Source organism: Hemitrygon akajei, chromosome 11, assembly GCF_048418815.1.
Source record: "Hemitrygon akajei chromosome 11, sHemAka1.3, whole genome shotgun sequence".
Classification (NCBI taxonomy): Eukaryota; Metazoa; Chordata; class Chondrichthyes; order Myliobatiformes; family Dasyatidae; genus Hemitrygon; species Hemitrygon akajei.
Window position 1 is genome coordinate 74,331,538 of NC_133134.1, and position 15,672 is coordinate 74,347,209.

A 15,672-nucleotide genomic window follows, 5' to 3' on the forward strand; every position below is an offset into this window, starting at 1 on the left:
GGAATATAATGTAGGCGAAGCTGTGAATCAGTTCATCTTGGAATAGTGATGATTATAGGTAGTAGTGCGATCACTCGAGTTGAATGTGATGTTCTAATGAATTGTCTATTGGTGGGTCCTCAGGAGGCTGTAGAGGCCGATCGGAGACCCACATATTCTGGTGCAGCGTGGGCAAGGGTCGGTTGTGGTTCGTGGCTCGTGGGGTCTTTTGGTTGTTCGGTCTCTTTCTCAGCTGCCACTGGGTCTCTGCGACACGGTGGAGTCGCTCTCTCGTAGCACAGCTCCCTCCAGGTGTCTCTACGGAGTGCAATGTCTTCCCAGTTTTTAGATGTCATGTTGAACTTCCTCAGGCTGATTGTGATGTTATCTTTGAAGTGTTTCCTGGCCCTTCCAGGGACTCACTGACCTTCCTTCACCTAGGAGTAAAGGATCTGGGGAAAATGTGAGTTTAGACATCCGAATGATTTCAGAGTTGCCTTGTGCTCAGGGTAGACAGCATAAATCGTGGTGATAGATAAAGATTAGCTTTAGTCCAATGCACATCAACACAAGCAGAGAAATGCATTGTTTGTCAACAACCAACGCAGTCAAAGGCTATGCCGGGGGCAGCCCGCAAGTAACCCTACAGAGGAAGGTGAAAAAACGAGAGAGTCACCGCGGTGTCTCTCCTCCCTACCAGGAATGTTGTAGAAAGAGGGCCCAAAGTATTGAGGATCCCTACCATCCAGCCCACGATCTCTTTGACCCATTATCATCAGGAAGGAGGTACAGGAGCATCAGGACTGGAACTGCCAGCCTGGGTAGCAGCTTCTCCCCTCAGGCTGTGAGACTAGTGAACATCCTGCCATCACCCAGGTCTCGTCACTGGGACAGCGAGCTGTTTACTGTTTACCTGCGCTGTGTACTTTGAATTATATTTTGTTAATTTGTAATATTTTGTTATCAAATCCTGTCCTGATGAAAGTTCCCAGCCTGATACACTGTTTATTTCTCTCCTTTGATGCTGTCTGATTTGCTGAGTTCCTCCAGCACTGTCTGCTGCCCAGCATCTTCAGACTCTGTTCATGTACTTAACCAAACTTCTCAAATATATTTGATAGTATGCTGATTCTCATTGCCCTGAACGCAATATCTGTGGAGAGCAACGCACACAAAATACTGGAGGAACTCAGCAGGCCTGGCCTCTCCTCTCCCATCAGACTCCTCCTTCAGCTCTTTACCTCTTCCACCAATCATCTCCCAGCTTCTTACTTCATCCCTCCTCCCCCACCTATCACCTCCCAGCTTCTTACTTCATCAACACATCCCCGCCTTCCCCCTCCCTTGGTCTTGCCTATCACCTGCCAGCTTGCCTTCCTTCCCCCTCCCCTACCTCCTTATTCTGGCTTCTGCCCCCTTCTTTTCCGGTCCTGATGAGGGTCCCATGGAGAGAAGAGGGGATGTGGGGAGAATGAAAAGGGATTTATGAAGGATTGGTGTGCCGAAGGACTTGCATGCTCTCTCCCTCGGTGCAGGAATCTGTTCTAAGCTATCAGTTGTGGTCTTGGTCATTTGCTTAACAGATTAATGAAAGGGTTGCTTGTTATTGGAAAACTTGGGACGTGTGTCATGCTTTCTCCTCATCTTGTCTGTACAGTGAACATGTCACTGGAAATTCGGGGAACTTTGCTTTCCTGCTGACCTCCCTACTGGCACTTGCCCCAGCGAGCGGGAGGAGTGCCAAATCTGCCCCTCGCCACCATTCCAGGCCCCAAACGGTCCCTGCACGTGAGGTGACACTTCACCTGTGAGTCATCTCTCTTTTAGAGGTGAGACCTGATGTGAGTTGATAGACAAGCACCTTTGTTCCATCAGCCACAAAATGCAGTGTCTCCTGGTGGCTACCCTTTCAGTTCAACTTCCCGTTCCCATTCTGACCCTGATGATCCAGGGTCCCCTCTAATGAAGAGGGATCTCAGCTCAAAATGTTGACAGTTCTCCTCTCTACACGGGAGATTGATTTGTTATTGTCACACGTAGCACAATACAGTAGAAAGCTGTTGTTTTCACGATATCCTGACAAATTGATCCATAAAGTCCAGTAAATTTTATTATCAAAATACTTGTCACCATATACAATCCTGCAATTCATTGCCTTACTCAATAACTCTTTGGAATAGCTAACAGAATCAATGAAACACTGCCCAACCAGGGCACAGGAGACACAAAGAAACAACAATAATATAAATTTAAAAAAGCAATGAATATAGAGAACATGAGATGAAGAGTCCTTGAAAGTGAGTCCATAGGTTGTGAGAACAGTTCAATGACGGGCCAAGTGAAGTTATCCCATTTGGTTGAGGAGCCTGATGGTTGAGGGGTAATAACTGTTCCTGAACCTGGTGGTGCAAGTCCTGAGGCTTCAGGAACAGCTTTTTCCCCTGTGCCATCCGATTCTTAAATGGACGTTGAACCCTTGGACTTGTTTTGTTTGCTTCTATATCCCCTACTATATCTATTTCCTATCTCCCTTCTATATCGTGTATTGCATTGAACTGCGGCTAAGTTAACAAGCATGCCAGTGATAATAAATCTGATTCGTGTACCACCTTCCTAATGGCAGCAAGAAGAGAGAATGACCTGGGTCATGGGGGTCCCTGATGATGGGTGCCACTTTCCTGCGACGGCTCCGTGTAGATGTGCTTAGTTGCATGGAAGGCTTTACCCGTGATGGACTGGGCCATGTCCACTACTTTGTTTTTAGCATTTTCAGTCCAAGGGCACTGGTGTTTCTGTACCAGGCTGTGATGCACCCAGTCAATATACTCTCCACAGGACATCAGTACAAGTTTGTCAAAGTTTTAGATGTCATGCTGAATCACTGCAAACTCTTAAGGAAGCAGAGAAGCTGTTGTGCTTTCTTTGCGTGCTGGGACCAAATCAGGTCCGCCGAAATGATTACACCGAGGAATTTAAAGTTGCTAACCCTCTCCACCTCTGATCCCCCGATGGTGACTGGCTCAGGGACCTCTTGGTTTCCTTCTCCTGAAGTCAGTCGGTTCCTTGGTCTTGCTGATAGGCTGTTGTTATGACACCACTCAGACAGATTTCCTATCTCCCTTCTAAATGCTGATTCATCACCACCTTTGATTTCGGCCTACAACAGTGGTGTTGTCAGCAAACTTGACTATGGCATTGGAGCTGTGCTTAGCCACACAGTCAGAAGTGTAAGCGTATGACTGAACCCTCAGCATGCGGTGCACCTGTGCTGATGGAGATTAATGTTGGTGCCGATCAGAATTGACTGCGGTCTGCAAGTGAGGTGATGAGAGATGATAGTATTCAAATCCAGCCACAACTGCCGAGCATCCTTTGTTGATTCAAGTTTGGTCCAGAAGCTCCACTTCACAGGTGAACTGGCTTTCCAGAGTTCATCCCTAGGCCTCTTCTAACTTTCCTGGTCACCAGATTTGAATGCCTCTGACCTGACCCTCAGCAGAGCCTGTGGTCCATCCAGGGCTTCTAGCTGGGGAGGACGCTGAATGATTTGCACAAATACATCAAGGAAGGCTCTACAACGGGAAGTCAAAACTGCCCAGCATGTCATCAGCACCAGCCTACCCGCCATCAAGGACGTGTATACACAAAAGGGGTGGTTACATCATGAAGGATCCCACCCACTGTTTGTCCCACTCCCATCAGGGAGGAGGCTACCTAGCATCTATGCCAGCACCGCCAGACTCAAAAACAGTTGCTTTCCCCAAGCAGTAAGGTTGGTCAACACCTCCACCCACCAACACCCCCAACCACCACCACGTTATCATCCCCTGTCAGTCACCTCCTGTCCAGACACGGCTGTGCCCAGAGTCACTTCATGGACAACACAATCTGTGAATATAACCTGTGTATTTATATTCATTGTTATTTATTTTGTTGCTGTGGATCTGGTACAGCACAACTATGTTGTCCCCATTACACTTGTGTGCCAGAAATGACATAAAAACCATCTTGAATCTTGTAGGAAAGATGGCACTGAAAGAGCAGGAAAGAAGATTCTTTCCAGTCCTGACAAAAGGTCTCAACCTGAAACATTCCCCTCCATAGATGCTGCCTGACCTGCTGAGTTCCTCCAGCATTGTGTGTGTGTGTGTGTGTCTGTGACCCTTTTAAGTTGCATTTGGCCCATGTCCCACCGGACCTTCCCCATTCTTCCCCATCAATATACCTGTGCAGGCATATTTAAATTCTGTAAGTGCACCTACCTCAATCACTTCCTCTGGCAGTTCATTCCGTACACTGACCTCTGGGTGGAAAAAGTTGCTATTCTCACAGTCAACCCGTGCCCTTTAAATTCTTGATTCTCTGACCCCGGGAAACAGACCGTGTGCATTCACCCTATCTGTACCCCTCATCATTATATACCCCTAAAGTCACCCCTCATTCTCCTGCGCTCTAAAGAATAAAGACCCAACCTCTCTATAACTTGGTCTCTTGAGTCGCAGCCATATCCTCGAAAATCTCCTCTGCCCTCTTTCCAGCTTAATGGTATCTTTCCTACCAAAGCTGAGCGTGGTGTTCCAAACGCAGCCTCACCAACGTCTTGTGAAAGGAGGAATGAGGGTGGTGCCCTGTATTTTCTCAGAATAGTCCCATCTGGTGATGACAAAGGAATTTTATTTCATTTGGAGATGCAGCATGGTAACCAAATGCCCCACTAACCCATATGCCCCTGGGGTGTGGGAGGAAAGCAGAGCACCTGGAGGAAACCCTCAAAGTTACAGGGCGAATGCCCTTGCAGAAGAGGCCTCCGTCGGTCAGGGTTGACCCTTGATATTGCGTCCTAGCTGTCTAGATGTGCGAGCCAGGGCATTACAATATGGAGAGCAAGTTGTTGCCCACGTAGCAAACTCCTCCTCTCCACGCATCCGATGAACCCAAAGGAACGGCAGAGACTGATACAGTTTGGCACCAGCAGCGTCGTAGGAGTTGCCAGTCAGCGTTGAGCTCTGTTGGACTGCCCGAGGGGTGACAACTCCAGAGTTTTCCATCGGTGTCCACTTCCGAAGCCTTTCCCATGAGTGGGTGTATCCACAAGGCAGCAGAGGTTTGCGATCAGGGCTTTCCTTTTCCATCAGCTGACAAGCCCCGCCTGCGCAAAGCGACTGTTTTTAAGGCGCGAGGAACCCACCTTTGCCCTTCTGTCAGTAGAAGCAGACAACCATGAAGCCACATGTGATGTCCAGGAGCTGGAGTTGGTTGTCAGAGGTTAAGCCGTATAGGATTGGGAGCATTTGATAGAAGGATAGGAGCTTGTCCCCTTTCCTTTCCAGTTCCATTGAAGGGTCTCGGCTCCAAACGTAGAGAGCCTACGTGACAATATAGGCCCTTCAGCCCGCAATGCTATGCTAAACATGTCCTAATTATAAAAATTACCTAGGGTGACCCATAGCCCTCTGTTTTTCTAAGCTTCGTGTACCTATCCAGGAGTCTTTTAAAAGACCCTATTGTATCTGCCTCCACCACCACTGCTGACAATCCATTCCACGCACTCACCACTCTCTGCATGGGAAAAAAACTTGCCCCTGACATCTCTGTATCTGCTTCCAAGCACCTTAAAACTCTGCCCTCTCCTGCTAGCCATTTCAGCCCTGGGAAAAAGCCTCTGACTATCCACATGATCAATGCCTCACATCATCTTATACACCTCTATCAGATCACCTCTCATTCTCCTTTGCTCCAAGGAGAAAATGCCGAGTTCACTCAACCTATTCTCATAATGCATGCTTCCCAATTCAGGCAGCATCCTTGTAAATCTCCTCTGCACTCTTACTATGGTTTCCACATCCTTCCTGTAGTGAGGCAACCAGAACTGAGCACAGTACTTGAAGTGGGGTCTGACCAGGATCCTATTTAGCTGCAACGTTACCTCTCGGCTCTTAAACTCAATCCCATGGTTGATGAAGGCCAATACACCGTATGCTGCCTTAACCACACAGTCAACCTGCACAGCAGCTTTGAGCATCCCATGGACTCAGACCCCCAAGATCCCTCTGATCCTCCACACTGCTAAGAGTCTTACCATTAATACTATATTCTGCCATCATATTTGACCTACCAAAATGAACCACCTCACACTTATCTGGGTTGAACTCTATCTGCCACTTCTCAACAGAGTTTTTCATCCTATCGATGTCCCGTTGTAACCTCTGACAGCCCTCCACACTATCCACAACACCCCCAACTTTTGTGTCATCAGCAAATTTACTAAGAATAGTGGTCCCAGAACAGATCCCTGAGGCACACCACTGGTCACTGACGTCCATGCAGAATATGACCTGTCTACAACCATTCTTTGCCTTCTGTGAGCAAGCCAGTTCTGGATCCACAAAGCAATGTCCCCTTGGATCCCATGCCTCCTTACTTTCTCAATAAGCCTTGCATGTGGGTATCTTGTCAAATGCCTTGCTAAAATCCATATACACTACATTTACTGCTGTACCATCATCAATGTGTTTAGTCACATCCTCAAAAAATTCAATCAGGTTTGTAAGGCATGACCTGTCTTTGACAAAGCCATGCTGACTATTCCTAATCATATTACACCTCTCCAAATGTTCATAAATCCTGCCTCTCAGGATCTTCTCCATCAATTTACCAACCACTAAAGTAAGAGTCACTGGTCTATAATTTCCTGGGCTATCTCTCCTTCCTTTCTTGAATAAGGGAACAACATCCACAACCCTCCAATCCTCCGGAACCTCTCCCATCCCCATTGATGATGCAAAGATCATTGCCAGAGGCTCTGCAATCTCCTCCCTTGCTTCCCACAGTACCCTGGGGTACATCTTGTCCAGTCCTGGTGACTTATCCAACTTCATGCTTTCAAAAGCTTCAGCCCATCCTCTTCCTTAATATCTATATGCTGAAGCTTTTCAATCCGCTGTAAATCATCCCTACAATTGCCAAGGTCCTTTTCCGTAGTGAATATATAACCATAACCATATAACAATTACAGCACGGAAACAGGCCATCTCGGCCCTTCTAGTCCGTGCGGAACGCTTACTCTCACCTATCCAATTTTTTTAAAAAAATATTAAAGCAAAGTACTCATTAAGTACCTCTGCTATCTACTCTGGTTCCATACACACTTTCCCACTGTCACACTCAGTTGGTCCTATTCTCTCGTGTCTTATCCTTTTGCTCTTCACATACTTGTAAAATGCCTTGGGGTTTTCCTTAATCCTGTCTGCCAAGACCTTCTCATGGCCCCTTCTGGCTCTCCTAATTTCATTCTTGAGCTCTTTCCTGCTAGCCTTATAATCTTCAAGATCTCTGTCATTACCTAGTTTTTTGAACCTTTCATAAGCTTTTCTTCTTGACTAGATTTGCAACAGCCTCTGTACACCATGGTTCCTGTACCCTGTCTCATTGGAACATTCCTATGCAGAACCCCACGCAAATATTCCCTGAACATTTGCAACATTTCTTCCGTACATTTTCCAGAACATTTGTTCCCAATTTATGCTTCCAAGTTCCTGCCTGATAGCCTCATATTTCCCCTTACTCCAATTAAACGCTTTCCTAATTTGTCTGCTCCTATCCCTCTTCAATGCTATGGTAAAGGAGATAGAATTGTGATCACTATCTCCAAAATGCTCTCCCACTGAGAGATCTGACACCTGACCAGCATTTTGTGTGCTGCTAGGGATTTGGCGTGGACTTTTGCTGTGTTTGGGTGTGAAGTGATCTAGAGAAACTCAGCAACTGTAGGGGGAACTGGTCGGTGTTTCCGTTTGAGACTCCTCTCTCTGAGTCCATTTCCTTCCATCGAAGGAGAGTTGTCTCAGCTGTCCTGCCGTGGAGGTGAAGAGAGTTTGGAGATTTGCGACTAGTAGTCAATTCCAATGTCCTTTGCCTCTACATTCTGCTTGTGGGTTTCTCCCACAGTCCAAAGACCTACCTGTTAGTAGGTTAATTGGTCACTGTTTCGTGTTTAGGCTAGAGTTAGAGAGGTGGGTCAGTGCCTGGTGTGGCTTGTTGGTGCAGAAGGGCAGGTTCTATGCTTTGTCAATAAGTAGGTAACCCTCTCGGAGTATCTGGCCCCAAACACTGATCCCATTCCTGGCACAGTGGCCATCAGTCTGGGCATGAGCACTTCCTGTTCCTTTTTTTTCTGGGAGCCTTCCCTTGCTGAAGATAGAATTACTCCTGAGGGATTCCAAGCCCTGCAGCTAACACTTGTGTTGATCCAAGTGCTTTTGTTTTCTGTATTTTTCAGTGTTGGTTGTGCATTCAACCACAACTACCAGATCTTCCTCGGAAATCTCCGCCACAAGAGCTACAAGTACGGCTGTCGATGGCTCCCTCTCCGCAAGTGCTGCATCAGAGAATGCGACTGTCTCATCTGTAATGTCATCACCCTTGCAGAATACTACAGTGGCCTTGGAGAACCCCATTTCTTCATCCTCAGAAAATGCAACAACTATCTCTGCAGCACCATCCTCAGCAATGTCGCTCACAATGGTGAATGCAATGAGTTCCCCTACGACGACGCCCACAGCAGAGAGTGTGTCTGTTACCTCAGAGAATGCAATGAATCGCTCTACAACATCGTCTGCAGTGGAAAGTATGACTGTTGCCTCAGGTAATGCGACGAGTCCCACAACGACACCGTCTGCAATGGGGAACGTGACTGTTACTTCTGAGAATACGAGTCCCATTACAACACCGTCTGCAATGGAGAATGGGACTGTTACTTCTGAGAATACGAGTCCCATTACAACACCGTCTGCAATGGGGAATGGGACTGTTACTTCTGAGAATACGAGTCCCATTACAACACCGTCTGCAATGGGGAATGGGACTGTTACTTCTGAGAATACGACTCCCATTACAACACCGTCTGCAATGGGGAACGTGACTGTTACTTCTGCGAATACGAGTCCCATTACAACACCGTCTGCAATGGGGAACGTGACTGTTACTTCTGAGAATACGAGTCCCATTACAACACCATCTGCAATGGGGAACGTGACTGTTACTTCTGAGAATACGAATCGCACTACAACACCGTCTGCAATGGGGAACGTGACTGTTACTTCTGAGAATACGAGTCCCATGACGACGCTGTCTGCAATGGGGAATGGGACTGTTACTTCTGAGAATACGAGTCCCACAACAACACCGTCTGCAATGGGGAACAGGACTGTTACTTCTGAGAATACGAGTCCCATTACAACACCGTCTGCAATGGGGAATGGGACTGTTACTTCTGAGAATACGAGTCCCATTACAACACCGTCTGCAATGGGGAACGTGACTGTTGCTTCTGAGAATACGAGTCCCATTACAACACCGTCTGCAATGGGGAACGTGACTGTTGCTTCTGAGAATACGAGTCCCATTACAACACCGTCTGCAATGGGGAACGTGACTGTTACTTCTGAGAATACGAGTCCCATTACAACACCGTCTGCAATGGGGAATGGGACTGTTACTTCTGAGAATACGAGTCCCACAACAACACCGTCTGCAATGGGGAACGTGACTGTTACTTCTGAGAATACGAATCGCACTACAACACCGTCTGCAATGGGGAATGGGACTGTTACTTCTGCGAATACGAGTCCCACTACAACACCGTCTGCAATGGGGAATGGGACTGTTGCTTCTGAGAATACGAGTCCCACAAAGACACCGTCTGCAGTGGGGAATGGGACTGTTACTTCTGAGAATACGAGTCCCATTACAACACCGTCTGCAATGGGGAATGGGACTGTTACTTCTGAGAATACGAGTCCCATTACAACACCGTCTGCAATGGGGAATGGGACTGTTACTTCTGAGAATACGAGTCCCACAACGACACCGTCTGCAATGGGGAATGGGACTGTTACTTCTGAGAATACGAGTCCCATTACAACACCGTCTGCAATGGGGAATGGGACTGTTACTTCTGCGAATACGAGTCCCACAACGACACCGTCTGCAATGGGGAATGGGACTGTTACTTCTGAGAATACGAGTCCCATTACAACACCGTCTGCAATGGGGAATGGGACTGTTACTTCTGAGAATACGAGTCCCATTACAACACCGTCTGCAATGGGGAATGGGACTGTTACTTCTGAGAATACGAGTCCCATTACAACACCGTCTGCAATGGGGAATGGGACTGTTACTTCTGAGAATACGAGTCCCATTACAACACCATCTGCAATGGGGAATGGGACTGTTACTTCTGAGAATACGAGTCCCACAACGACACCGTCTGCAATGGGGAATGGGACTGTTACTTCTGCGAATACGAGTCCCACAACGACACCGTCTGCAATGGGGAATGGGACTGTTACTTCTGAGAATACGAGTCCCACTACGACACCGTCTGCAATGGGGAACGTGACTGCTACTTCTGAGAATACGAGTCCCATTACAACACCGTCTGCAATGGGGAACGTGACTGCTACTTCTGCGAATACGAGTCCCACAACAACACCGTCTGCAATGGGGAATGGGACTGTTACTTCTGAGAATACGAGTCCCATTACAACACCGTCTGCAATGGGGAACAGGACTGTTACTTCTGAGAATACAAGTCCCACTACGACGCCGTCTGCAATGGGGAACGTGACTGCTACTTCTGAGAATACGAGTCCCACAACGACGCCGTCTGCAATGGGGAACGTGACTGCTACTTCTGAGAATACGAGTCCCACAACGACACCGTCTGCAATGGGGAATGGGACTGTTACTTCTGAGAATACGAGTCCCATTACAACACCGTCTGCAATGGGGAACGTGACTGTTACTTCTGCGAATACGAGTCCCACAACGACACCGTCTGCAATGGGGAACGTGACTGTTACTTCTGAGAATACGAGTCCCACTACAACACCGTCTGCAATGGGGAACGTGACTGTTACTTCTGCGAATACGAGTCCCACAACGACGCCGTCTGCAATGGGGAACGTGACTGCTACTTCTGAGAATACGAGTCCCACAACGACACCGTCTGCAATGGGGAATGGGACTGTTACTTCTGAGAATACGAATCGCACTACAACACCGTCTGTGACATTTCAGTCTCCCAGCAGCCCAGTGCCAACCACCATGGCCGGCAATGTCACAGGGACCACTCTGAAAACAACCCCCACAGTGCCAACATCTAGCTTCAATGTCTCCTTCAGAATTTTGAACAAGGGATTCAACGATAGCCTGAATGATCTAAATTCCGAATATTCCAAGAGCTTGATCAAACAAATAGAAAAAGCGGTAAGTCTAAATTGTATGGATTGAGAAATGTGTTACCTAGCTCCCCCCTCCCCTTTAGAGAATCTGCATTACTTGTTAGTCAAATTTAAAGTAAATTTATTATCACACGATGTATATATTCCCATAGACTACATACATTACCATAAACTACCATGAGATTCCCGGCACTTGAAGGTGCGGTGACACTTGTGGCTGCCCTCAGCGCGTCTTTAGGTGTGTTGTTTGTTAATGCAAGCAACACTTGGTAAATAAGCTTGGGATTCATTTCCTTGCAGGCATTTACAGTAAAATAAAGAGACGCAATAGAATTTTCAACAAAAGCTACATAAGCCAAGAGCGACAAAGTGCAAGAGAAGACGAGCTCTGCAAGTGAAAATAGTACTGAGAACATGAGTGGGGAAGGGTCCTTGAAAGTGGGTCTGTCTGTCGGTGGTGGGCTCGGTTTGGGATGGTGGTGAGAGGGGTTATTGATACTGGCTCGGGCCTGATGGTTAAAGGGTAATAACGGTTCCTGAACCTGGTGAGTCTTCGCTAGCTCCTGCCCGGTGGGTAGTAGTGAGAGGAGAGCACGGTGGGGATCTTTGATACAGGGTGCTGGTAGTTCTCCATGTAAATGTACTTCATGACGGGGAGGGCTTTTCCGGTGACAGGCTGGGCTGTATCCACCACTTGTCTGCTCAGGGCATCAGTGATTCCATACCAGACCGTGAAGCGACTAGTTAAGATCCTCTCCTTTGTATCTGCTGAAGTCTATTAAGGTTTTAATGACATGCAAGCCCTTAAACCCAGGCAAACGCTGTTGTAGGACAGTTTCAGATTCCTGCCTTGGCCACTCTTCCTGTACCTTTTAGAATTTAAAGCTCGTCTCAAAAGGTGGAAGGTCGGACTCCGAGCTGTGATCGCTAAATCCCCAGATCAATAGCGGAGCGTGCTAAAGATGAGCAGCAAATGTGAAGCTGCCTATTTGTAGGGAAGATTGGAGAGGGCGGCTGTTATCTTGAGAGCGATAGATTGGGAAGGGTCGCCACACCAACGTTTGTGTATTTTCAGTGACCCTCAGGTGAAATCAGGTTAAGAATGCACTCGATGTGTTGAATTTCCCCAAGTTGGTTTACTAATCTCGCGTGCAATGGGGGTGGGGGGGGAAGAGGAGGAATTCTTGAGTGTGTTGTCCATAAACAGATCACTTCAACACAGTGGATTGAGGTGGTGCGAGGGAGAACATCAGAATGGGGTGGCAGGGTAGCGTAGTGGTTAGCACAAGGGTTTACAGTGTAGGCAACCCAGGCTCAATTCCCGCTGTTCCCTATAAGGAGCTTGTGCGGTCTTCCTGTGACCGCGTGGATCTCCCTCCCACCGTCAGTAAATCGTTCTGTGATTAGGCTAGGGGGTCGCTGGGCAGCGTGACTCGAAGGGCCTGTTCACTGTATCTCAATAAATAGTGTTAGTTACAGAGCGCTTTGCAGGCAGAAACCGTGACGGAGATTCTGAGGTTAAGAGTCTTTTTTTTAGTGTACTAGACTGTTCAATAACAGCTGGGTAGGAGCCAAGTTCATTCATTGTCTCAATCCACGTCCCATATCCCGCCTGGAGATTCGTCCCCTTGCAGGCAGCCACAACGCACAGAAACACAATAGAATCCACGGCAAAAGAGCCCACACAACACAGATGTTTAAACGTCCAATGTGTGAACAAAGAACAAATGATACATCCACAGAACTTGAACTGCAGAGGACCTGAAAATTTGTCCACGGCCCCCGTGCAGATAGGTGCGGAGTTGGTTCAGGGCCAAGTCGAGTGTCGATGGGCACAGAGTTAGGTTTATTAATTTAAAAAGAGTAAAGCCTCATGCAGCAGTGAGCTAAGCACTGGTTCATCCTTTGACGCCTCCGTCTTTTCAATGCATCTTGTCATTTAACTAGGCCAAGCATCGATTTGCTTTTGGGCTCTCGGGGGCCCAGGCTCCTGCCTCCGAGCCTCGTGTACATGTTTTCAGTACAGCAGGTGGCATGGCCACATTTCAAGTGCTACGTACCAGCTTGCCATCTCTACCTAAGTAAGGCTGTGTAGAGACAAGAGTGTGGTTGCTGGAATCTGGACGGCGTGCAAAACACTGGAGGGACTCGGCGGTCAGGCGTCCCGTGTGGACGGACGTATTGTCCATGTGACCTCCTGCAGATGCTGGAAGCTTTGAGCAGCGCGTGCAAAATGCTGGAGGGACTCGGCGGTCAGGCGCCATCTATGGAGGGGAGTAAACTGCCGACATTTTGGGACAAGACGGAAAGGAAGGGGGCAGACGGGGTGGGTGTGGGGGGAAGGAGTACAAGCTGACACAGGTGGTGGGTGAAACCAGGTGGCTTTACTCTGGCTTCCGCACCCTTCCTGTCCAGTGCTGGTGAAGGGTCTCGGGCTGAAGTATCGACTGCTTATTCCCTGCCTGACCTGCTGAGTTCCTCCAGCATTTTGCGCCTTCGATAAGGACGTGTTTGCCGCAGAGTGAAAGCAGGAAAGGCTCACTAAAGTCTTTCCTGGAAAAAGGCAGCTGATGTTTGAGAAGAAACTGAGTCCACTATGTATTCTCTCGAGCTTAGAAGAAATGTGGTGGGGTGGGCGTGTGGGCATTCCCAATTAAAACTACCATGTTCTGATTAAGCTGGTGACTGGATGTGGGAAGATGTTTCCCCTATTGATGGTGGATGCTTGAACCAGGAGTCCCAACGGCAAGAGAATTACAGCTGAGAGGCAGTGAAATGCTTCCATTTGCTGTGAAATCTGTTGTCTTGCTGCAGCAGTACAGTGCAAAGATTTAAAAACTTTTACTTATGTACATTTAAACATAATGGATTGTGTCATCTCAAACCAGTGAGATTTTATACAGAGGGCAGCCCCAAAACCTCTTGACCACGACTGCATGCTTTTCATGCATTGAGTTTCTGCCGCATGATTGGCTGATTAAATATTTGCATTAATGAGTAGGTGTATTTAATAAACCGGTCACTGAATGTGTCAATGATTCTGGGGAGAAGGCAAGAGAATGGGTTTGAGGGTGAAATAAATCAGCCGTGATCAAATGGTGGAGCAGACTCGATGGGCCAAACGGCCTAATTTTGCTCCTATGTATTATGGTCTTAAGTTTTCTTTTAAAAGTTGTTAGACCATATATGCCTGGTGTACACCCACGGGCATACCTTTCCAAAGCCTAATTTCCAGGCATATTAGTGTAAAAGGTCCTGCTTCACAAAGATGAAACAAATTTGCCAGGCCTAGGCCAGCACAAAGACTCCAGCAAACCTCCGTGGATGCACTGTGGAGAGCATTGAAGCCGGTTGCATCATGGCCTCTTCTGGAGGCTCCAGTGCACAAGATCAGGGGCAGAAAAAACTACAGAGGGTTGCAAACACGGCCAGTTCCATCATGGGCACCCCACCATTGAGAACATCTTCAAATGGTGCTGCATTGTCACGAAGGACACGGCATTCCCTCTTCTGATTGTGAGGAGGTACTCCCCCCTCCACCATCCGATTTCTGAACAGGTACTCCCCCCTCCGCCATCCGATTTCTGAACAGGTGCTCCCCCCTCCGCCATCCGATTTCTGAACAGGTGCTCCCCCCTCCGCCATCCGATTTCTGAACAGTAATGTAATTGGGAGAAGTGAACATAATTCACAACCACCGACACTGAGTTGAGGTTCACGTTAAGAGGCTGTGACGTGATGCTCGGTTATCACACTTCCTGGACTTCAATAAATCAGTTATGAACACTACCTTGCTACTTTACTCTTTTTGCACCATTTATTCACCGGCTGGTGGCGCAGTGACATCAGTGCCGGACTCCGGAGCGAAGGTTCCCGAGTTCGAGTCCAGTCAGGCCGCTCCCGGACACACTTTCCATCCGTGCCGGGTCGAGTGTCGAGCTTGCAACTCGGCCTCGTAAAACAACAAAAACTGCGCTGTGAGAAGGATGTGGGGGACCACTCGCAGACTCTTTCCTCCAAGACAACCACTTGGGGAAAATAAAAGTGTTTGCCGAGGCTGTGGCAGAGTATGGCACCCAAGAAAAGAATTTAATTTTTGTATATTTAATTTAATAGGATTCTTTGTGTACTTCACTGTACTCCTACAAAACGTCAGATTTCACGAAATGCTTCAGCACTAATGAGCTCGATTCTGATCACCTCTGGCAGTCACTGATTTTTGGCTCCTTGAGTAGCAATAGAGTTGGGCTGTTGCCAACGCAATGATAGCTCGAGCCCACCTTCATTCTTGTCATGGGAGAGCTGCTGCTGCTGCGGGATCTCTGAAAGCAGTGACAAATTGGAGTGGTGAGCAGGGGCACTGGGAATTTTCCCAGCAGGCTCCGAGTCCTGTGGGGCTAACTTCACTCCCAACAATGCTGAAACTGTTCCACAACTTATGGACTCG

General features: G+C 47.8%; 1 protein-coding gene across 1 annotated transcript in view; it reads left to right on the plus strand.

Annotated features, from left to right (window-relative positions):
• LOC140735724 (uncharacterized) overlaps positions 1-15,672 on the plus strand; it is a 69,289-nt gene that overhangs the window by 13,084 nt on the left and 40,533 nt on the right. Inside the window, exon 2 of the mRNA XM_073061145.1 lies at positions 8,258-11,250. Coding sequence (XP_072917246.1) covers positions 8,258-11,250 — 2,993 coding nt within the window. The remainder of the gene's footprint in view (positions 1-8,257; positions 11,251-15,672) is intronic.